The sequence below is a fragment of the Miscanthus floridulus genome, chromosome 12 (genome assembly GCF_019320115.1).
Source record: "Miscanthus floridulus cultivar M001 chromosome 12, ASM1932011v1, whole genome shotgun sequence".
Classification (NCBI taxonomy): domain Eukaryota; kingdom Viridiplantae; phylum Streptophyta; class Magnoliopsida; order Poales; family Poaceae; genus Miscanthus; species Miscanthus floridulus.
This window is the reverse complement of record NC_089591.1, coordinates 57,169,784-57,193,676: the sequence shown is the minus strand read 5'-3', so window position 1 is coordinate 57,193,676 and position 23,893 is coordinate 57,169,784. Positions and strand designations below refer to the sequence as shown.

General features: G+C 46.4%; 1 protein-coding gene and 1 pseudogene across 1 annotated transcript; both read right to left on the bottom strand.

Annotated features, from left to right (window-relative positions):
• Positions 1-14,017: 14,017 nt before the first annotated feature.
• Positions 14,018-20,542, bottom strand: LOC136495933 (uncharacterized; annotated as a pseudogene).
• A 1,021-nt stretch (positions 20,543-21,563) lies between these two features.
• Positions 21,564-23,617, bottom strand: LOC136498209 (uncharacterized). Its single transcript, XM_066494159.1, has 2 exons — positions 23,180-23,617; positions 21,564-22,598 (listed from the first exon to the last, which is right to left on the bottom strand). The coding sequence occupies exons 1-2, from the start codon at positions 23,496-23,498 to the stop codon at positions 21,883-21,885; spliced, it is 1,035 nt and encodes a 344-aa protein (XP_066350256.1). The 5' UTR covers positions 23,499-23,617; the 3' UTR covers positions 21,564-21,882.
• Between the last annotated feature and the right edge of the window lie 276 nt (positions 23,618-23,893).

The following is a 23,893-nucleotide window of genomic DNA, read 5'->3' as shown; positions in this document are numbered from 1 at the left end:
CTTTGCATTAACATTTGAATAAACGTTAACCCTAGTTTGATCGGATCGGATTTTTTTTATCGGAAACGTTAACCGTTTTTGGTTGAGAAGCAAACTAAACAACATATGTTAGCGTGAGTGTCATTTTGTGTCCGTGTCTTTTTGTTTTTCTTTTCTTTTTTTTCCTGTGCGTGACCATGGAAGCTTTTGGGGATCACAGTTCAGTTGGCAGGAGCCAGGAAGGCAATACACACATAGCCCACTCGTGAGATTGGGTCATAGTAAAAAGAACTCGGCAACACACACGGTGGTGGCGGAACGTCTTGACCTTAACACTGATCGCAACTTTGATGAACCGAGCTCTATAATAATAATAACTTCGAAATGGTAACAGCCCAAAACTTTTAAGCTGCATGAATCATACATATGCATCATTTGTAGCATCTCTGAAAAATATTGGCTTTATTTGAATGCTTTGGACTAGGATTTAGATTAGAAACTTGAATTTTTGCCATGAAGATTGTGAAGGAACTTATGGTGTGTGTTGGTTTGAGAAATGAGGTGATGGATCTTCTCACTCCTTACTTTTTTGTTTAGTTTGTGGAATAGTATGGGTCGATCTATCATCGTTTCATTCCTCACAGGTGAATATATAGTTGACGAATGAGGAATCGTCCCATTCCTCACAAGTGAATATATAGTTGAATGAGGAATGGAGTCATTCCACCAATTTTTGTGGACTGAGGTCATGATGGACCACCTCGTAGAGGGATAAGATGATTCCTCAAACAAAACACACCATTAGATTTTATATGATTTTTCTCCGTACTTTAGAAATCATCCTGTGGGTCAACAACTTAATGTTGTGTTTGGATGCAAGAGTATTGCAGTGGATTAGAAAAAATTAGAGTGTGTTACTTTTCCCTAGAGTCAAAATCTCTTAATTCCCTCATCTTCACCCTTGCCAGCAGACAAATAGATCAGCTCAGAGTTAACGCTACAAAGCATGTTGCGAACACAAGGTTGACAAGTACCCTTGTGTGTTCGTTTTGTGATGAGTGATTGTCAATGTGATCCACGAAGTAGGTTGAGTGGTGACTAACCCTACCATGGCGAAAGCTATGTGTGCGACATGTCTTTTGGCTTGTGTTGTGCAGGTATGGAGCTCGGATGCGGTGGTCGACGGCGAGGTGAAGGTCAAGGAGGACGTGCCGTGCCGACAGACCGGGAGCGGTGAAGGACGGACGTGAGGCTTGGACCGAGGGACCCAGAGGCTGGGTGACTAGCCACGGTGGCTGACACTTGGGACATCGACAAGTGCAAGAAGACATGGAGTGACGGTGTTGAGCGGGTCAAGACGGCAGACGCGTGAGTCGAGCAAGGCTCAGGAGGACTTGGCGGGCCGGCCGGTCGAGGACGGCGGTGACACGCGTCGGATGGTGGGGGACGCGTATGGAGTACGCTACTCGCGGACGGTTTGATGGTTTGGACCTCAAAACCATCGGATGGACGGTTTATGGGTTTGGGCCTCAAAACCCGGGCGGAGGTTCCGAGGAGGGACGGATGGCACGTGGCGGCATCGGGGAGTTCGCGTCGAGGCGAAGCTACCGGTGAGAAGGCGCGGTGGCCGTCGGATCAAGATTACACCGGGTTGGACAACAACGCCCTTGGGCTTAGCGGTTCAACTCATTTGTATCCAGGGGCAAAACTGGGAATGTGTAATAGCCCTGTTAAATAGGATGAGGGAGCCCCCATCTCCCTCACCTCTCTCCCACTTTCATTTTCCCCTCTTCCACCTAGGGTTTCATTTCTTTCTAGTGTTCATGAGAGAGGTCACATGAACTGAAAAATTCGTGGTGTAATTCTTGTGTTTTGGAGTGGGAATGGAGGCCCAAATCCTCCTCTTGCCCTCTGGGGTTCTTATCTTGAAGCTGTGATTTTCGCTCAATTTTTTTTCGTTCTTCCTACGATCTGATTTTCCCGGAGTTTGGGTCAATCCCAGGCGATGAACTTTTGGGGATAAATTTGTATCTAGGTGAATTTGGTCTGTGCGAAGTTTGAGAACGAATCATTTTGATTTGGTCGAGTTTTTCTTCGATTTTGTGGTCAGCGCCTCTTCTCTGTTCTTTCCTGTTCGTCGTGTGGAGGTGCTGTTATGAGGACCCAGCAGCACAGAGGTGCTTCTGCGCCGTGCGTCCAGGCCGGTTTGGTCCCGTGCCCTCGCGTGGCTCTGCAGCTGCTCCTGATGCCGGTCGCCGTTTGCTTGTTGAGCAGAGCAGCGTTTCCTGTGCTTCGATCTTGGCTCTCTGGTTTCCCTTGGCGTGTGCAGTCCCGCGCCGTGCGTCTCTGTGTTCTAGTGCTGTTGCAGGAACCGGACTCCAGGGGCAGCCAATCGTCTTCAGCTGCCTGGTCCATCTCCGATCCCATCTCCCTGTGAAGTCTGTCGTTGCTCAGTGTTCGTCGTTCTCTGTTCCCTATGTTTGTTCTCGGTCCGTGTACAGAGCAGGGTCGCTCCAGTGCCGTGCGGTCTCAGTACCAGTGCTTCTAGCACCAATCAATGCTCATCCAGGAACCACCTGTGCACGCACAGTACCAATAGCAGGAGCAGCAGCTCTCGTGTTTTTCAGTCTTGGTTATTGGAATTGTCTCAATCAAGCAATAGTGTGTGTGAACTAAATTCCTTCCCTCCTGTGTGATTTGAGCAGAGAAGAGGCAGCCAAACTACCATAAGCTCCTAGCTGTATAGGCCCGAGAGGCCCAGGCCTACGTGCTACCTCTTCACTCTCTACTGTGTGATGAACGAATTTTTAGGGGATTTTTCGGTTAATTTTCTCTAGCTCTGGTTTTCTGTTTTGCGTGCAGCTTGGTCGTCTGTGCCCCGAATCGAGTTCCGTCTATTGCGTTGGGTTTCTACTGTTCTGAGGAATTTTTGTAGATACTCTTATCACTAGTTGGCTTGGGTATTTTAGTTCATGAACTCGCTTGTGCTTGACGGTGATTTTGGGACAGCGGCCTAAAAATTTTGTGAGAAATTTTACGGCTCCCATTCACCCCCCCCTCTGGTCACCGTTTTCGGTCCTTCAATTGGTATCAGAGCCGGTTAAGGATCATTCCACCTTAATCGGTTCGTGATCCACGAAGGCGACATGGAGCGTGGTTCTGGCAAACCACCGCACTTCGATGGGTCAAACTATCCTTATTGGAAGATCCGCATGTCTGCGCATCTCTAGGGGATTGATTGGCTCGTCTGGGAAATTTGCGAGGATGCTACTTACGTTGTGCTCCCTACCGCGGCCCGTACCACCCAGGATCACAAGGATCGGCACAACGCAAATAGCAAAGCTCACAGTGTGCTTTTCTCGAGTCTTTCGCTTTCTGAGTTCGAGCGTGTCTCCAATTGTACTACAGCTCGAGAGATCTGGGTGAGGCTTCAGAGCTATCATGAGGGGACCGCACAGGTCAAGACCAGACTCTACGAGACGTACAAGCGCGAGTACGAGAACTTCTCTCAGCTTGATGGTGAGTCCATCGATGCCATGTTTTCCCGCTTTCAGACTATCGTCAACAAAATGAAAGCGAACAAGGCCAACCTACCTTATAGTGATCATGAGAGGGCGCTCAAGCTTCTCTATGCCCTTGATCGAAAGGTATGGGATGTGAAGGTGTCGGCGATCATCGAGTCCGCCAACTACGACACCCTCACCGTTGACGAGCTTTTCAGCAAGCTCAAGTCCACAGAGATCGACTACCAAACCCAAGCCAAGCTCAAGAATCCTTCTGCACCAACCATGGCTTTGGTCTCAGGTAGTGGTTCAAGTTCATTGACTAACCCTTCACAAGCTTCTTTCTCTTTGTCGTGCTTGATGTCAGTCACAGAGGAGTAGCTGGAGTCTCTTGGGGATGATGAGTTGGCACTCGTCATCAGTCGGTTCTCTCGGTTTCACAACAACCGTTTGAATCGCCAACGCAGTGGTGGCCCGAAGGAGGGATGCTATGGATGTGGAGATCCGGACCACTTCGTCGCGCACTGCCCCAAGAAGAAGCCCTTCATCAACAAGTACGACTCCGGCAAGTGCAAGGATAAGCGCGACTACACCTCTGGCAAGCACAAGGCCAAGGGCGGTTTCGACAAGGAGGCGATCAAGAAGGCGTACCGTAGGAAGGCCAAAGCTCAAGAACGCGCCTTCCTCGCCTCTCTCAGCGACCTCGACGATGACTCCGACGATGATCACTCTTCTTGTCCCTCGACCGACGATGAGTCTGAGAAGAAGCGCGAGGACAAGCTCAACGGTCTCTGCTTTGTCGCCGGTGCAAACCGTGGTGGGTTTTGCACTATGGCGGTTGACGGTGGAGCAAAGCTCAAAAAGGACATCGACGTCGACAACGACGAAAATGAGGTACCGCCCACACTTGACTCACTTATGCTTGAGCTTGATACTATGAATGATACATTGATGAGTCAAGATAAGTTGCTTAAGCGTGCTGCCCACGAGAGAAAAGAGTTTAAGGACCAGCTAGAGGTTGCTTTGAAGGAGTTGGAGCTTGCCAAGAGTGGTGTAGTGGTGTCAGAGGAGGAGGAGTGCGATGAGTGTGCTATACACATGTCTAACCTCTCTGACTTGCAATCCAAGTATGCTGTTTTGCTTGATGAATGTGATGAGTTGAAGTCTCGTTCTGGGTTGCTCGGTGCGTGCAAGTCCTGCTCAGGCTTGCAATCTGAGTTGGCAGAGAAGGTTGCCAAACTTGCTGAGTTTGAGAAGGCCAACTTAGATAGCACCACCACTACATGTGTTTGATGTGAAGCTTTGGTGTTGGAGCTTGAGTCCTGTAGGCACGACAAGATGGGAACCGAGGAAGAAAACACACAACTTCGGTCCATCTTGAGCTGGGTGTCGTGCAGTGAGCCCTAGTTGGGCATGATGGTGAGCCAGTTCAAGAGGGGAACTGACTCATCGGGAGTAGGCTTTGCTATAGGTGGGAAGGGTGAGCATGTCTATGGCAAGGTTGGTGAACATAGTGGTTTGAACCCAAGTGAGAAACCCACCAACACTCCCAAATTGATCAAGATTCCTCCACCAGAGCCTACCAAGCCTATGATCAAAGATGGTGTGTTTGAAGAACCACCAAAAGCTCCACCATCCAAGCAAGTTTGGGTTCCCAAACCGAACCACTTTCAGAACTCACTCAATACTCTACCCAACATCTCTAGTGCACCCCTTCCTAAAGCCAAAAAGCCTCAGAGAGTGAACCACACCCACAAAAGAGTGAGTCAACCACCACCCAAGAGAGAGGTGAGGTACCACTGTGACTATTGCCATAGAGATGGTCATTTGGCTGAGTTTTGCTTTAGGAGGAAGAGAGATGAGCGGCGCGAGTACGAGTTGAACAACCGGAACATGTACCGTCCTCCACTTGGCGTACATGTACCACCTGTTCAGAGGCACAGTGTTAGGCCTAGAGGTGCAATGCCTCAAGGTGCTAGGCCTCAGGTGGCGAGACCACGAGGTGGTCGTGCCCGGCGTGGCCCTAGTCATGATCAATATGACTCTGGATCTCGTGATCGTGGCTTTCAGTCCCGCACTCCTAGCGGACCACGTTTCCCCCCACGTGGTGATCGCTTCTCTCAAATGGGACATGGCATGTATGGTGTTTTTCCTAACACTTTTCCAGGGCAAATGACTCAACACTGGTATTCTCCTCATTTCACTAACCCCAGTGTTGTGCCATTTGCTCACCCCCTGTCTTTCTATTGATGCAGAGCGGAGGCCTGGAGAACACATGGCTTGTTGATTCCGGCTGTTCGCGCCACATGACCGGAAGTTCCAAATGGTTCTCCAGCCTCGACCCCATGCAATACAAGGAGTACATCACATTTGGGGACAATAGCAAAGGTAAGGTGCTGTCTCGTGGGACCATTCGGGTCAATGAGTCTTTTATCTTGAAGGACGTTGCTTTGGTTTCAAGCCTGCATTTCAATTTGCTCTCTGTTTCGCAACTCCTTCAAGATGGGTTTGAGGTGCGCTTTAAGACTGGACTTTCTCGTGTGCTTGATTCTCAGGGACATCTAGTTTGTCAGATCATTCCTTTCGGCCGAGTTTTTAGAGCTGATTTCTCTCAGTGTTTCGGTTCTTCTCGCTGTTTGGTTGCCGGATCTTCTTCTGATTTGTGGAAGTGGCATAGGAGACTTGGTCACTTGAGCTTCGATCTCCTAGTGAGGTTGAGTTCTCTTGACATGATCCGAGGATTGCCCAAACTTAAGTTTGAGAAGGATCTGGTATGCCATCCCTGTCGCCATGGGAAGATGGTGGCTGCTTCCCATCCTCCAGTGACTCAGGTCATGACCACGAGACCCGGTGAGCTACTCCATATGGACACTGTTGGTCCGGCTCGGGTTCGGTCAGAGGGAGGGAAGTGGTATGTTCTTGTGATCGTGGATGATTTTTCTCGCTATTCTTGGGTGTTTTTCATGGAGGGCAAGGACGAAGCGTTTTCTCATGCTCGTGACTTGATCTTGAGGTTGCAAACTGAGTTACCAAAGAATGCCATACGAGCTATCCGCAGTGACAATGGCACTGAGTTCAAAAACTCACAGTTTGACACCTTCTGTGCTTCTTTGGGTCTTGAACATCAGTTTTCTTCGCCCTATGTCCCTCAGCAGAATGGTGTTGTTGAGCGCAAAAATCGGACTTTGGTTGAAATGGCCAGGACGATGCTCGATGAGCATAGGACTCCTAGGCGTTACTGGGCCGAAGCCATCAACACCGCCTGCTATGTTTCAAACCGCATTTTTCTTCGTGCTTTCTTGAAGAAGACATCCTACGAGTTGTGGTTTGGGCGTCCACCCAAGGTGAGTCATTTTTGAGTCTTTGGTTGCAGGTGTTTCATTCTTAAGCAAAGTAATCTTGACAAGTTTGAATCTAGATCTTCGGACGGTATATTTCTCGGTTACACTTCTCATTCACATGCGTACCGTGTGCTTAATCTTGAGACTAACCGTGTCGTGGAGACTTGTGAAGTCACCTTCGACGAAACCATGCCCTCTTCTGTTTCCGTCTTTGAGCGTGCAGGTGATGAAGAGATGGGTGACAGCATTTTCGTTGAGGACGACGACGACGCCGATTGGGATGATCCCAAGCCATCTCAACTAGCTGCACCGATTGAGCCAACTTCAACTACCTCGACTCACGGCCCCGAGCCCTCCACCTCTACTTCATGGGGTCCGTGCGAGCCGCTTCCTCAATTGACTAAGGAGGCCCCAGCTATGGATGAGGGGGAGGCGTCTTTGTCTTTGGGTGCACCTCGACACATCCAGCGACGCCATCCTCCTCAGACCATGATTGGTGACATCGACGAAAGGGTAACGCGTTCCAAGTCTTATCATATTTCCCATTTCGCTCATTCAGCTTTCGTAGCTTCTTTTGAGCCTCGAGATATTGGACACGCACTATCTAATGCTGATTGGGTTAATGCTATGCATGAGGAGTTAGAGAACTTTGAGCGGAACCAAGTGTGGGTTTTAGTTCCACCTCCACCAGAGTGTCACCCCATAGGTACAAAGTGGGTTTACAAGAACAAGCAGAGTGAGGATGGGGTGGTTGTGAGAAACAAGGCGAGATTAGTGGCTCAGGGTTTTTGCCAAAAAGAGGGAATAGACTATGAAGAAACCTTTGCTCCTATTGCCCGTCTAGAAGCCATTAGGATTCTTTTAGCATTTGTAGCTTCGAAAGGGTTCAAGCTGTATCAGATGGATGTAAAGAGTGCCTTCTTGAATGGGTACATAGAGGAAGAGGTTTATGTGAGGCAACCCCCTGGCTTTGAACATCCAAAGTACCCCAACCATGTTTTTAAACTCCACAAAGCCTTGTATGGTTTGAAACAAGCCCCGAGAACCTGGTATGAGCGTTGGAAAGCTTTCTTGCTTGATAAGGGTTTTAGGATGGGTTCCGTAGATAAGACTTTGTTCCTCCTCAAGCAAGGCACAGACATCCTTTTGGTTCAGATATACGTGGATGATATAATCTTTGGTGGCTCTTCTCATGCTCTTGTTGCCAAGTTTTCAGATACTATGAGCAGGGAATTTGAGATGAGCATGATGGGCGAATTGACTTTCTTCCTCGGGCTGCAAATCAAGCAAACTCGTGAGGGGACGTTCGTGCACCAAGGCAAGTACGCCAAGGACGTGCTCAAGAAATTTGATATGGGTGAGGCCAAGCCTCTTTCGACGCCCATGTCAACCACGACGGCCCTAGATGAGGACAAGGAGGGAGAAGCCATGGACCAGAAGGAATATCAAAGCATGATCGGGTCCCTGCTGTACCTAACGGCGACAAGACCGGACATCCAGTTCGCAGTCTGCTTGTGCGCGCGCTTTCAGTCTTCTCCGCGCACGTCTCATCGTCAAGCCATCAAGCGGATCCTCAGGTACCTTCGTTTCACACCCAAGTTTGGTCTTTGGTTTTCAGCCTCCTCCTCTCTTTCTCTTTGTGGGTATTCTGATGCGGATTATGCTGGTTGTCGTGTTGAGAGGAAGTCCACTTCGGGGACTTGTCAGTTTCTTAGATCTTCTCTTGTGTCTTGGTCTTCTCGCAAGTAGTCTAGCGTCGCCCAATCCACCACAGAAGCTGAGTATGTTGCTGCTGCTGCTTGTTGTTCCTAGTTGCTTTGGATGATAGCTACTCTGAGAGACTTTGGGTTAGAGTTTAGGCGAGTGCCTTTGTTTTGTGACAGCACTAGTGCCATAAGTGTAGCCAAAAACCCAGTCCTTCACTCAAAGACAAAGCACATAGAAGTTCGCTTTCACTTCTTGCGTGACCACTATGAGAAAGGTGATATCGATCTGCACCACATTGATACCCAAAACCAGCTCGCAGATATCTTCACCAAACCACTTGACCAAGCCCAGTTTGCTCGCTTGCGAGGGGAGCTTGGAGTTTGTTTCCCTTTTTAGAGGAGGGAAACTTTGGTTGTTGTATTCTAGTTTTGCTTTTCTTTGTAGTTTAGCCTTTGTTTTTGTTTTTATATCATACTTGCATATCATATCATCATGTATCATATTGCATTCTGAGCTTCATCATTATAGTAGCTAGATTGACACTATGCTCTTGTTGGGGATGTTATGGATATACATGATGTGCTTTTGGCTTAGGCTCCTCTTGATCAATTGATGCATGTTATGAGCTAAGCTTGTTTTCCAAACTGTGAACTTGATTAAAACTTGTTGAAACATGAAATGTGTTCACCACTACTTGTGGCACTAGCATGTGTAGAATGTGTTGAGATCTTTTTCTTGCTTCATGTATATGCTTAGTTGCTACGGCTCATACTTTGAGTTACACACTTGCTTGAGAAACTTGAATTTGTGCTAAAACTTGAAAATCAAACTCAGTGATTTGAAAAGATCGGGATGGGTCTGTACTATCCTATGTCAGAGTATCGAGACAGCTCCAAATTGCACTTATTGGTGAACTTGAGCTCTGTAATGGATACCAAGATCATTGTCTTAAGCTTCTGATTGCCTTTGGCATAGGCTTGACATGGTCGCTAAGTCAGGTTTTGATGGCACAGATAACCTCCCGCACACACTTGTCTGACAAACTTTGGTAATAAGCTGCATAACTCTGATAAATTTCAATTGGTGTCTAAAATTTGATCAAACCACAAGTTTGTCTCATGACATGATGTGTGAACTTTGTTTGGGGTAGTTCACTTTGCATACATGTGTAGCACAAGGTCGATCTCCTGTCTATTTTTGCTATGTGTTCCTTTGGTGGTGAACCCTCTTTTAAAATTGCTCAAACTTGATCAAAATTGCTTAAATGCCATATTTTGTCTCATTTGGTCACTTTGAGCATTTGCTAGCACTTGTATGTGTTGCTATATATACATGACAGCATCAACTAGAGCCTCTTTTCAATCTACTTACTATAATCTTGAAGCTTCTGCATTCGTGCATTTCTGCATTCCTAGCATGATTTGAGGGGGAGATGCAATCTTTGGGCTCTAGCTTGATAAGTGCATGTGTCAACAAGGGGGAGAAGTTTTCCACACTCACAATGACACAAGGGGAAGAAACTTCCAATTTCAAACTTCCAATTTCACCTAAAGTTGAGAGATATGCATTCATTTGAGAGAGATTGCACTTGTTCAGGGGGAGTTGCATTTGAGGTGTTTTGCTAGATGTGTTGAGCCTTTGCCTCTTCTGGAGGGTCTAGCAGTTTTTCGGTTTTTTGAGCTTTGCTAGTGGTGTTGAGCCCGTTGCCTCTTCTTGAGGGCTAGCTTTGTTTTACTTGGTTGCATCGAGCCGTTGCCCATGTCTTTGGGGACCAAGTTTTGCTCATTTTCAAATGACCCGGTTCTTGGCTTTTCTTTGGCTTTTGGTCATTTGGGTGAGTTCTTTCTTCTCTCTTCTTCTTCTTTTTCTTTTTGCTCAAGCTGTTCGTGTATTGGTGTTGATAATGCACTCATCAAGGGGGGAGATTGCGAACACAAGGTTGACAAGTACCCTTGTGTGTTCGTTTTGTGATGAGTGATTGTCAATGTGATCCACGAAGTAGGTTGAGTGGTGACTAACCCTACCATGGCGAAAGCTATGTGTGCGACATGTCTTTTGGCTTGTGTTGTGCAGGTATGGAGCTCAGATGCGGTGGTCGACGGCGAGGTGAAGGTCAAGGAGGACGTGCCGTGCCGACAGACCGGGAGCGGTGAAGGACGGACGTGAGGCTTGGACCGAGGGACCCAGAGGCCGGGTGACTAGCCGCGGTGGCTGACACTTGGGACATCGACAAGTGCAAGAAGACATGGAGTGACGGTGTTGACCGGGTCAAGATGGCAGACGCGTGAGTCGAGCAAGGCTTAGGAGGACTTGGCGGGCCGGCCGGTCGAGGACGGCGGTGACACGCGTCGGATGGCGGGGGACGCGTATGGAGTATGCTACTCGCGGATGGTTTGATGGTTTGGACCTCAAAACCATCGGATGGACGGTTTATGGGTTTGGGCCTCAAAACCCGGGCGGAGGTTCCGAGGAGGGACGGACGGCACGTGGCGGCATCGGGGAGTTCGCGTCGAGGCGAAGCTACCGGTGAGAAGGCGCGGTGGCCGTCGGATCAAGATTACACCGGGTTGGACAACAATGCCCTTGGGCTTAGCGGTTCAACTCATTTGTATCCAGGGGCAAAACTGGGAATGTGTAATAGCCCTATTAAATAGGATGAGGGAGCCCCCATCTCCCTCACCTCTCTCCCACTTTCATTTTCCCCTCTTCCACCTAGGGTTTCATTTCTTTCTAGTGTTCATGAGAGAGGTCACATGAACTGAAAAATTCGTGGTGTAATTCTTGTGTTTTGGAGTGGGAATGAAGGCCCAAATCCTCCTCTTGCCCTCTGGGGTTCTTATCTTGAAGCTGTGATTTTCGCTCAATTTTTTTTCGTTCTTCCTACGATCTGATTTTCTCGGAGTTTGGGTCAATCCCAGGCGATGAACTTTTGGGGACAAATTTGTATCTAGGTGAATTTGGTCGGGGATAAATTTGTATCTAGGTGAATTTGGTCTGTGCGAAGTTTGAGAACGAATCATTTTGATTTGGTCGAGTTTTTCTTCGATTTTGTGGTCAGCGCCTCTTCTCTATTCTTTCCTGTTCGTCGTGTGGAGGTGATGTTACGAGGACCCAGCAGCACAGAGGTGCTTCTGCGCCGTGCGTCCAGGCCGGTTTGGTCCCGTGCCCTCGCGTGGCTCTGCAGCTGCTCCTGATACCGATCGTCGTTTGCTTGTTGAGCAGAGCAGCGTTTCCCGTGCTTCGATCTTGGCTCTCTGGTTTCCCTTGGCGTGTGCAGTCCCGCGCCGTGCGTCTCTGTGTTCTAGTGCTGTTGCAGGAACCGGACTCTAGGAGCAGCCAATCGTCTTCAGCTGCCTGGTCCATCTCCGATCCCATCTCCCTGTGAAGTCTGTCGTTGCTCAGTGTTCGTCGTTCTCTGTTCCCTGTGTTTGTTCTCGGTCCGTGTACAGAGCAGGGTCGCTCCAGTGCCGTGCGGTCTCAGTACCAGTGCTTCTAGCACCAATCAATGCTCATCCAGGAACCACCTGTGCACGCACAGTACCAATAGCAGGAGCAGCAGCTCTCGTGTTTTTCAGTCTTGGTTATTGGAATTGTCTCAATCAAGCAATAGTGTGTGTGAACTAAATTCCTTCCCTCCTGTGTGATTTGAGCAGAGAAGAGGCAGCCAAACTACCATAAGCTCCTAGCTGTATAGGCCCGAGAGGCCCAGGCCTACGTGCTACCTCTTCACTCTCTGCTGTGTGATGAACGAATTTTCAGGGGATTTTTCGGTTAATTTTCTCTAGCTCTGGTTTTCTGTTTTGCGTGCAGCTTGGTCGTCTGTGCCCCGAATCGAGTTTCGTCTGTTGCATTGGGTTTCTACTATTTTGAGGAATTTTTGTAGATACTCTTATCACTAGTTGGCTTGGGTATTTTAGTTCATGAACTCGCTTGTGCTTGACGGTGATTTTGGGACAGCGGCCTAAAAATTTTGTGAGAAATTTTACGGCTCCCATTCACCCCCCCTCTGGTCGCCGTTTTTGGTCCTTCACATGTTCATGTTGCTGTTCATAAAATGAAATGCGCCCGAAGTGCCTCTCTGGGTCACGGTGATAAACGTCTAGTTACATACTCATTAAGTACGAGGACCATGCATCAAAACAAAATACTGAACCACATATCAAGCGAAGAACCGAAGGACGAATTTATATTCTTAGGGAGCATTCACAGGTTTGAAGGCTTATTACACACATCAAGGATTTCACCAGAACAGACAGACCCGACTTGTTCAGAATAGGAACCATTAGCAATAGGCAGCAGTCAGCAACAGCCAACAGGCTCCTCATGAGCAGGTTGCAGAATCCTCTGGTTCAAACTTTCAGTCATTTCATAAGGTCATCATCCATATCAAAGCCATGAAAGAACCTGCAATAAATGCAGTCGTTAGCATCCATAGAAGAACAAACACTTCTAGCTCAGATTTTAGAAATAAGAACGTCCACTGCAGACTGCAGCAATATCGTTATTGGTGAAGCAAATCTCACTCAAAATTCAATGATAGTAGTAAAAGAGAGCCAAAATTCCATATCCAAATCTAGAGAAACCACAAAAGTGAACAAACATTGATGATGAGAAGGGTCTGTCTGTTCATTTAACACATACAGAGCACTTTCATTTCAGAAACCTAAAATGTAACAGATTATTGAACGTAGTATATTTTCTAAATTAGTTAATGGATTTCAGTGATCAAACAGCAGTCTATTAGCACTGAATAACAGACAATTTGATTTATCGAGCACTGGATTTCAGTGAACAAACATTGATGAGCAGGGGAACGAAATTGTTCCAAAGAATATTTCAGCAGCTATATGCAAATCATAATGGAAAAAATGAGTAGCCTATAGACTATTAGCACTGCAGGTTAACTTCATCAGTAAAGAAAATAAGAACTTGCACAGCAGCAATATCAGCCAACGAAACCAAACCATGGCTTATCAGCCTATTCGCTTTGGTCGTATTTGGCTTATAAGCCATGGCTTATCAGCCAATAAATAGTATTTTTCTCTCATACCAAACCAGCCAATAGTACTTTCAGCCATGGCTTATAAGCCAAATCAGCCCAAACAAACAGGGCGATGATTGGTGGAGCAAATCTCACTCAGAGTTCAATAATAAGAGGAAACCAAAAGAAGTCAATAACCAAATCTAGAGAAGTCACATATAATGAACAAACAGATGACCAAAAGCTGTTTAGCAATTAGTACACAGATCATTTGATACCAGAAACCTAATATCTACCAGATTCTTGTACTTATGAGGCAACATTTTTTTTGGGTTCTGAACTACAGAGTACAAGTCAAATGAACAACCAAAGGACACGTTTATATTCTCAGGGATCACTCACAGGTTTTCAGTTAACAGCAGGAAATCGAAGACCCCGAAGGCTCATCATGCAGATCAAGGATTTCTTCAGAACAGACATATCCCACTTATTCAGAACAGGGACAAACATTAGCAACAAGAAACAGCAGTCAGCAGCAGGCTCCTCATTAACAGGTTAAAGAATCCTCAGGTCAGTCGTGTGATAATGTCATCACCCGTATCAAAGCCACAAAAGAACCTGCGATAAATGCGGTCGTTAGCATCGTCAGAAGAACAAACACTTCTACTAGCTCAGATTTCAGAACAGCCGGCAACTTCAATAGGTTCTTAGTTCTTACCATGTATCATCTGGTTCATCATTCTTCATGTCCATTCCATTTCCACAGTCACACATGGTTGATTGGTGTATAAAGATCCCAGGTAGAGAAGCTCCAACACGTGCTAGGCGAATCGTGACCTGATTAGCCCCCTCTTCGACCTGCCAATCTATGTACTCTCTACGAGTCCATCTAGGAGGGATGACAGACTCTGAAGATGCACCGCCACCCTCCTGGTCATCATCCTTCGGACCATTATCGTAGTCCGCATCCTTTGAGCCATCACCCGCATCTTCACCCTTGTCGCACTCTGTAGGCAGCTCGTCAGGAGCAGGTGCCTCGGATGGCCTCAAATGCATGCACCAAGAGATACATGAAAATAAGTCAGCGTATCACCGTAAGATTATCCCCCTGGATGATCAGCTTGAATACTGGTTCATGGAGATCAATCATAATTTGTAGCCCCATATCAAGTGCCCTAGCACTGGCCACAATCTCATCCACATCTCCTACTGGACCAGCACAGTAGGAGAGAGCCTCGCCTTTGTCATTGTGCAATATGCCAACATTGCAGGCCGGAGTGCCTTTGGAACAGCCAATTCCATGGAAGTTGAGCTTGACCCAACCCTTAGGAGGCGGGGACCATGTCGTCCGTTTCATCGCTGGCAGACGATGACGAAAAACATGCCCCCAGAATGGAGTAACATCCCCCCTGAAAGCACACTGATCTCTGAATGGGCATGAGATTCGCTCTTCCAATTGCATACGAAGGGAAGACACATGACTGAAAAATCAAGGAAATAAATAATGATGTTTCCACTAAAAAGAATCGGCTGTTCAATCTCAATTTTTAATTCAGATGCTGTAACACAAAGAAACGAAGTCTTACTCAAAAGCAAGGAATGAATTATATTCCAGCTCTAATTTGAAGTCAAGGTGAATTTTTTCCTTGAGTGTTAGCCCTGTAAAGTCAGATTCACCATTAAACAAATATACTAAAAAGAAACCAAGTGTAAGCAGATATTTAGAAGCAGAACACATACTTGGCAATTTTGAGTATATGTCCGTGTCATCATCTACTTTAAGAAATTCCAGCTTCAGTTCAGAAACACCAACTAATTCCCTGTCAGATTTTTCTAGAGAAATCCCGCCAACAGGAACCTGTCTCTCTCCAAAGAAAGAAAACCCATGAATCTAGTACATCCACAGTTCCAGTTTTCAAATTCACCAGAAATACTTTCCCCGCCATCCTTAAACCCATAGGAAACCAAAATCATCTTATTTAAGTGCTTATGAGAGGTTTGCCTCGATTAGGTTACCCACAAACTTCAGTCCTGGAACATAGAAAATTGTCGGCTTCTCAACTCTTCTGTGGCGCTGCTCGTTAACAAGTAGAACTCTTATTCCCAAGTCGAAGCAAGATTTGACATCAGCTGGAGAGAGTGCTGGATCATATAATTCTATGTCACCAACTGAAAATATCTTATCTTCCTTGAGAAGAAGAGCGAAAGCCAGCTGATACTGAGACTTCACATCAAATTCAAAGCTCCCAAGGCCATAAATTACCAGCGTCATGTATTCATGATTTCCCAACATTCTTGAAATGCAATCTCCAATGGTCGGATTATCCTTAAGCTGATCAATGAACTTTGTATAAACTGAACTCCTCCTAATATCCAGCATAGTTTCATGTACTTCTTTAATTATGCTCACTGCTTCCATGAGGTCCTTGTCCTCAATGTATGCATCACTAGGATTTAAATGACATCTAGTTTAATGGAAAAAACATAATAGGAAACAATCAATTAGGTTTTTAACGATAAATAACAAATGTAAACTTGTAATGACAGGTAGGACACATTTAATATATTACGGTAGGTGTAAGCGGTAGAGTCCTACCGCCTGTGACCGGAAGATCCCGGGTTTGAGTCGCGGTCTCCTCGCATTGCACAGGCGAGGGTAAGGCTTGCCACTGACACCCTTCCCCAGACCCCAGCACCGGTCCTATGATTTCGAGGGCCCTCTGGCGAACTCGTCGCGACGGCCCCTCTAGACCATAAAATTTTAGAATATATAGACTAATTTTATTTGTATAGGGAAAGCAAATCCAATAATATATTTTTAATTTAATATGTCTAATAATTATCGAGAGCGAGGAACAACGTAGACTAAAAGAGCAATATATTTGTACTTCTAGAACTAATACGATTACCTTAAAGAAGAATAGAACTCCATCATATCCACTGCTTCTTATAAAAAGATACTTCTTCGGGCATTTCTTGATGCAAAATCATCAATGACGGTATCGAGATCAATAGTGTCTAAGATATCCTTCTCGATGGTGCACATAGCCAAGCCATTTAACCTTTCTTGTGACATAGTTGATCTCAAATAGTTCTTCAACAACTTCAATTTTTGCTCAACCTCAGCATAAGTTCATTCCAAGTATTCATGTTTCTTATATGCTCAACACTATTCTCATGTTCCTTGAGTCTTAAACTAAGATGTTTCCAGTCCCTCAATCCATCGTGTGCTACCAAACTTTTGTTCTGATCTGATTTGAACAATTTGCAGCAAAAACAAAAAACTTTATCCACATGTTTAGAGTAAACCAACCATTTTCTATCAACCACCTCACCATTGCTTAACTTTCTGGAATAGTAAGCATATGAAAAATGTCTATTGTGAGCATCTACAGGGAACTCAAGATTCAATTCTCTCACTGGTTCTTTTTCAATCAAAATATCTCTACCCTTATTATCAAGATTCTCCCAAGTTCTGGGATCAAAGACATCATGAATAGAAGGTTGCACATCATCAATTAAATTTTCAGGTTGAGAGGAAGGCTGTAAATTTTCATTCTCTATAGCATCAACTTGTTCACTTAAATTGTCATTAACTTGTTGTTGCTCTTCTTCTTGATTATTAGGTGCATCTATACGGTTGTCATCACGCACAACACTACTTGAAGCTGAAAAAAACTTATCTAAAGCACCTTGTTGTGACTGAACAAACTGTTCTTCTTGTCTTTTCCATTTTTTTCGCAGCCCCTGACAAATGTTTCTTAGGTAACATTCTAAAATTCTTACACCTGACCTAAATTACAAGAAAAACATGACTATATGAGTACAAAGTACTGGATAAAATTTGAAATAAAATTTGAACAAGGAAAAAAAACCCTAAGGCCTATACAATTTACACATGAACTGATTGAGAACCAAGATTCATAAATCACAGAAAGGGCAGAAGGCAATAACCAAGATAAATCTTCAGATGTCGTCGACTCGTCGTCCTCGTCGAGCCCTGCCTCGGGCCCTCGGCTGCCTCGCGTGGTGATCGCTCGATCGGCGCTGCGTCTCATCGTTTGTGGAAGTCTGTGCGTGCCTGCGTCTGGATCGGCGCTGCGTGCCTGCGTCTCGCCGTCTGCGGACTGCCCTGGAAGTCTGAGCGGCTCGAGTCGATCGGCCGTCGGCGGAAGTCTGCGTGAGTGCGTAACTGCGTGGTGATAAAAAAGGGCAGAAAGACAGAGGCCGACTCGGCACGTTGCAAGTCTGGGCTGCGTGACTGCGTGGTGCTGAAAAGAGGCCGACATGCCTGCAACATTGAGTCTGGGCTTCGTTTTTTTACACTATATATTTGGGGTCTTATATACTTCATACTTGGGCTTGGGCCCCCATCCTGGCTGGGCCCCCGGCCATCGCACCTCCTGCCCCCCCCCCCCCCCTAGGGCCGGCACTGCCAGACCCCGCACAGAGCGGGAGCTCTCTGCACTGGGTACGCCCTATTCTATGCTCTCCCTGTAACAGTATTTATATGCCTCATATCCTCATGTTTTACATATAAATCATAATAGAGAAATCAAATATCTCGTATGCGTATACAGTTATTTCTGTTTTATATTTTTTTATTTTCAGATCATTACCTTAAGTAAAAAACTTGCACTGCAGTAATAATATCATGATAGGTGAAACAAATCTCACTCAAAGTTCAGCAATCAGAAAGAGAAAAAAAAATCCATAACGAAATCTAGTGAAGCCACAAATTGAACAAAGACAGGTGATCACAAGCAGCTTAGTGTCTAGCATACAAAGATTCACTCCAGAAACCTAAAATGTACCAAATTCTTGCACATATTGTGGATTTCAGTTACCAAACATTCGGGAGGAAAAACTAATTCCCAAAACATTTCAACAGGTACATGGTCTTACTGACGTCTTTATTAGGAGATATATGCATATTCTAACGGACGGTCGTAGTTCCCAAGATGGCAAGAGGCGAGTGAATTGCCCTATTAAAAAAATCCTACAAGATCACAACACGAGAGCAATTGTCAAATTCTAAAACACCTAAGTTGATTCTACTCCTAGTGGGTTTGCATGCCTAGGGTGACAAGTCCTATTTCTAGAAAAGTAAAAACAACAAGACAGCCTGCCATGGCACCCCCCACGGGCTCCAGGCTGGCATCCCTACCTCCAATCTGCCCAATCACCTTAGGCCCTGTTTAGTTCCATCCAAAAACCAAAAAATTTTGCGCAGTACCCGTCACATCGAATCTTGCGGTACATGCATGGAGTACTAAATGTAGATAAAAAAAACTAATTGCACAGTTAGGTGAGAAATCGCGAGACGAAACTTTCGAACCTAATTAGTCTATAATTAAACACTAATTGCCAAATAAAAACGAAAGTGCTATAGTACCCCAAACCCAAAATTTTTTTGGATCTAAACACGCCCTTAGTTCGTCTTGGTGAGCATCAATGATGATTTGACGTCCCCGGTCTCCTTCACGACATGATGGATGACCATATGTTGTGGTGTGCACATGCTGAGGTGCGCGGTGACAACGTGTAGCTAAAGCGCGGCATGGAGGCGTATTTGATGGCATGGTTTTACAACCAGCTGCGGTAACTGGCTCTGACACCAATTTGGCATCTTCACCACGCTCATGCGCACACAAACACACTGAACACGATGTAATTTGCTGACAGAACACAACTTTTCTGAATCTATTTTGCATATACATACGACCGACACAACTGAACCAAATTGTTTCAAAAAATGGCGGCGATATGTGCACCATGGCCTCCATGAGATGTGCCATCCCGCAACTCAATCGTGACACACGTGACTCAGACGCACAAGGACGCTGTTGATCAAAACACTAGAACCGAGCAAAAGCTACGAACGAAATGACACAAGCAAAAACAAAATTCTAGGAGCTGTGAATATGCTTGGATTATATAACACTTACCCTGTTAATTGTGCATCATAGTTCACCTCGATGTTCACTGTGCTCCAAACCCTCATAGTATGATTATATGCAACAAAGAAACATATAACATCAGACCCAACTCCATAAAGCCACAGACATATATGTTTTATGAAAGCAGTAGGAATAATTATGTGGAAGAACAACCTGGTACAAGATGGTCCATGCCAATTTCAGGATCAATGTGGAACAGATGAACTGAAAAGGAGCTGGGAAGAGCACTAATCATGGCATATCTCTCTACATTAGCAACGCAGTGCATGCATCCACACTCCTCCTGTGAATCGCCAGACTCATTTGCTAGTTCATCATAAGGACAATCATCTCCCCAGAAACCATCAAGCTCCGAGCACAGCTCAAACTCATTCACATACTCCTTAATTGCCAGGAGCTTCCTCACCTTCTCCCTCTGCTCTGTGACACCAAACTTCTCCTGCTTGGATATGCTGAGCTCAAGCATCTTAACCATGGTGCCAAAGCTGTGCCCAAGCAAGACGATCTTGCCGAGCTGATCCGCGCTCCAAGGTAAGCAGATTTTTTAAAAAGACGTGCTCTGCGTACGGCATGAAAGATGAGCGTCGGCCCACGAACTTGCCGGCACTGCTGGACCGACGCGTTAACGACACAGCCCAACTCCTCCATGGCTCGGCGCTCCACGGGGGCAACGGTCGGGCACACCACCTCCACGTCGCCGATCGCGTACGGGAACGCGACGCGAAGGAGGAGCAAAAGAGCAAGGCGGAACCGTGGCGCCCAGCTGTACTGCGCGCCGCCGAGGCCGTAGGCCACGATGCGGAGCCGCTCAGCGTCGGGGCCGCCTCGGACGCGCGCCAGTGCATCGCGGAACTCGGCGTCGGAGTCAAAGAGGCCGTAGAGCTTGGCGAAGAGCCTGGACGACACAGGCGTGCCGCATGGAGGCCACGAGCCGCGCGTGATCCCCATCACGAACTCCTCCATGGTTAGGCCGGACAAAGAAGAACCGACGCCACCTGCGCGCTTCCACATCAAAACGAGGATCACGGCTTCGAAAAGGGTGGATATTTGAGCAAGGGAACGAAAACCCATGATCGACGCGGAAGACGAAACAAAAAGAACAGCTTTTTCTGCATCGGGATAGGAGGTTGATGCTTACTGCGTGCGAATCGTGCCTACGAGATCCTCTGCCGTCGGCCACAGCGACTTCACTCTGCAGTCGGCAACTCTTAGCCCTCCGCTGTAGATCGAACGACCAACTCATCACCGAAGTCATCTGGCAGGCCGGTTTGAGCGGTCCATCTTGGCCCAGCACAGACACGCTTCCTTCGCTGTTTGTCGCAACTCGCAAACGTGCCCTTCGTCTCGGCCGCCGTCTCGAGTTGCAGGTGCGGCAAGAAGTGGCGGCGACGTCGGTGCTGGTGCAGTGGTGCTGGCGTGCTGCTGAGGCTGGCCATGTCCGGCGCAACGCGACGGCGCTGCTACGCCACGTGGAACCTGTGGACGAGGCAGTGGCCTGACTATCGGCCTATCGTGCATCTTGGCCTATACGGCGATGACAATTGACAAGCACGTCAGATTCATGGCCGGCGGTGCTGTGAACTAGCACTGATGATGGCGCTGGCACAGTCGCCACGGGCGCGGCTACGGTGCCTCATTGGTGCTGGCACACCAATTCATTTTTTTTCAAATCACGGCCATTGCTAGTTTTCCTTCATTTCAAATGCTACTTTCCGAGCCAAAAAAAAAAAATCAGAGTTGCCAACTGAGGAAATAACCATGTCCACAGATAATTTGGCAAAAAAAAAAAAATCTATGAAGCTACCAAGTATAATCCACATCACAAGCTTGGAAAACTGGTAGCCGACAGAGAGCATTCGTGATGTAACATTAGTCGCCAAACATCAAACTGAGGCCCCGTTCGCTGGTCTTAAACTTGGCTGAAAAACACGGTTTCGGCTGAGTTGTTGTGAGAGAAAAACACTGTTCCGGCTGAAAAAAGAAGCCGAACAAGCCGAATATGGGGTAAGCCGAGCATGGCCGATCCATTCTCCATGAATACACTTGTGGTAATTCAACGAGCATTTCTTTTCTACGTCATAAGCAGGATAAAGAACACAGACATCTTGGAAAAGAGTCCGGTCAAGTATGTTTCTCTGGTATCTAGACCAACACACAAAAAAAAACAATTTTCTAATCGATTAGCATCAAAAGAAAAATTCAAGGTTTTGCAGCGAGGAACCTGGTAACAAATACTAATATCAATGAGCCTAGTTGAAAACGAACATAAAGTCCCTATAAGCCCATGCATGGCTTCAATAAGTAAGCATAAGTTCAAAGAGCTACCTGAATGAAATTATACTGGTTCATTCAGGAAATAGCTTCATGGCGTAGTCATGCTTGAATTGAGTACAATGAAGCTTTATATGTCTTTAAATCTCAGCTAGATTCTCTGGTTGCCACACACAGAGAAGGTGATCATAAAACGAACAAGTGGCAACAACTGAAGAATTTCCATTCTGCTCCACCTCTTCACTTTTCTGCCAATCTGCGCCATATGCTAAGGACTCATGCTTGCAATATGTTTCCATTACCGTAGCATCTTCAGAACCTACTTTAACAATGGCAAACCCATTGTGCATGCACGCAGCCAATACAATATCTGCAATACTAGGATGATACTTCATCCTCCACACACCACCTCCTAGATTTATCAACTTTTCATTGACAGGTTTTGGCATAAATCTCATGTCCCAAACTCTGAGAAATTCATCATAACTCCCAGTAAGTAGCATGTTCTCCTCCAATGGATTCTGTGCAATACAACAGACACCCATCTTATGAGACTTTTTGTTTTGAAAAACAATGTTTGGCGGGCTTTCTCTCAAGTCCCAGCAACTGAAACAACAGTCATCTGATCCACTGTACAGTAAGTGTGGCCTTGTACGGTCAAAATAACATGTCCAGACTTCGAACTGATGTGCAGTCCACTGTTCGGATATCTCCAGCCGGTCCTCTCTCACTGAAACCACAGACAGTGAGCCATCTGATAATCCAACAGACAGAGACTCAGCAGTTTGGTTCCAGTCCACATACAAGCACATTGAAGAAGAAATATCTTCAGCAGAGACATCGGTGAAGACAATGCCTGTGTAATTTAGTTACAGAAACACTTGAGTAAGCCCTGAAGATATGCAATAATACATGTTGGACTACATATGTGACAAATATAAAGTGTTTAAACTCTTAACTAGAGCTGCATGAGTTAGAACCCATTTCTTGTCAGAGAGCAATATAATACCAGTTCTGTTTTCTGAGTATGGCAAGAATGCTTTATCACCAATCAACTGGAAGTTACCTTTCTTTTCTATGAGGCAACGACAACTACTTTTCTATGAGGCAACGACAACTACAGAAACTACCCAGAACAGCACAGAGTAGAAACATTAAGAACAACTAGTTCTGCATCTAGATTAATCTTCGGTATGAGTACTCGAGTCAAACTGTAATCCAAATGCCAACATCTTAAAATGAAGGGATGCATAGCTCCTGAATTGCAAAATGGTGCCGATGTTTCTGCAAGCATCAATCATCATTTAGCTTTGAGCTGTAATTGTTATAGCTTATAGCTTATGGCATCTTAGCAAGTCCACACTGGCATTTATCCAACTTTAACGACACAATTTTTGTAGGGTAAAAAAAAATAATGCAGAGACAAACATAAGTAACCTGTGTCCGAGCCGTCCTCCTGCTCCAGGCGCCGGAGCGCGAGGCGGCCGTGGGCGTCGGCCTGCGCGAGCAGCGGCGACTTGGGGCTCCACTTCATATCGAAGATGCCGGCGGTCTCCACAGTATGCAGCAGCCGGAGCCGCCGGGACGCGTCCTCCGAGGCAGCGTCAACGGAGAAGAGGGATATGGTGCCCGCCCGGTCGCGCTCCTGCTCCTGCAGCGTGTAGGTGGCGGCGGCCAACACGTGGCGGAACGGGCGGTGCGGGCAGAACTCCACCGCGTCGGCGTTCCCGCCGAGGTAGCACGAGCCTAAATCCATCCCCAAATCTATCGCCGTCGCCCGGCGGCGGCGGGTGCAGTGGCGGCGGCGGCAACAAGAGCGTCAGAAATCGCTTGGCAACTCACACGGCGGGGGCAAAATAGTCAAACTGTTTTCCATGTCTGGCCGTAACGACAGCCACCTATCCAACTGAGACTTTTACATGTATATCATTGAGAAAATTTGTAATTACATATAAGTTATTAAAAAAATTAACCGCACACGAGTGTCATCGTTCTAAACTTATTTGCTCTCCAAGCCATTCCATCGGTGTTCTGTTCGTTTTCACCGTTTGGGGGTGTTCTGTTCGTTTTCACCGTTTGGGAGTCCCGACAAGTGGGTCTGGTCAGTCAAAACGTCCATAATACCCTCTCATCTCTATCCTCTCTCTTTCA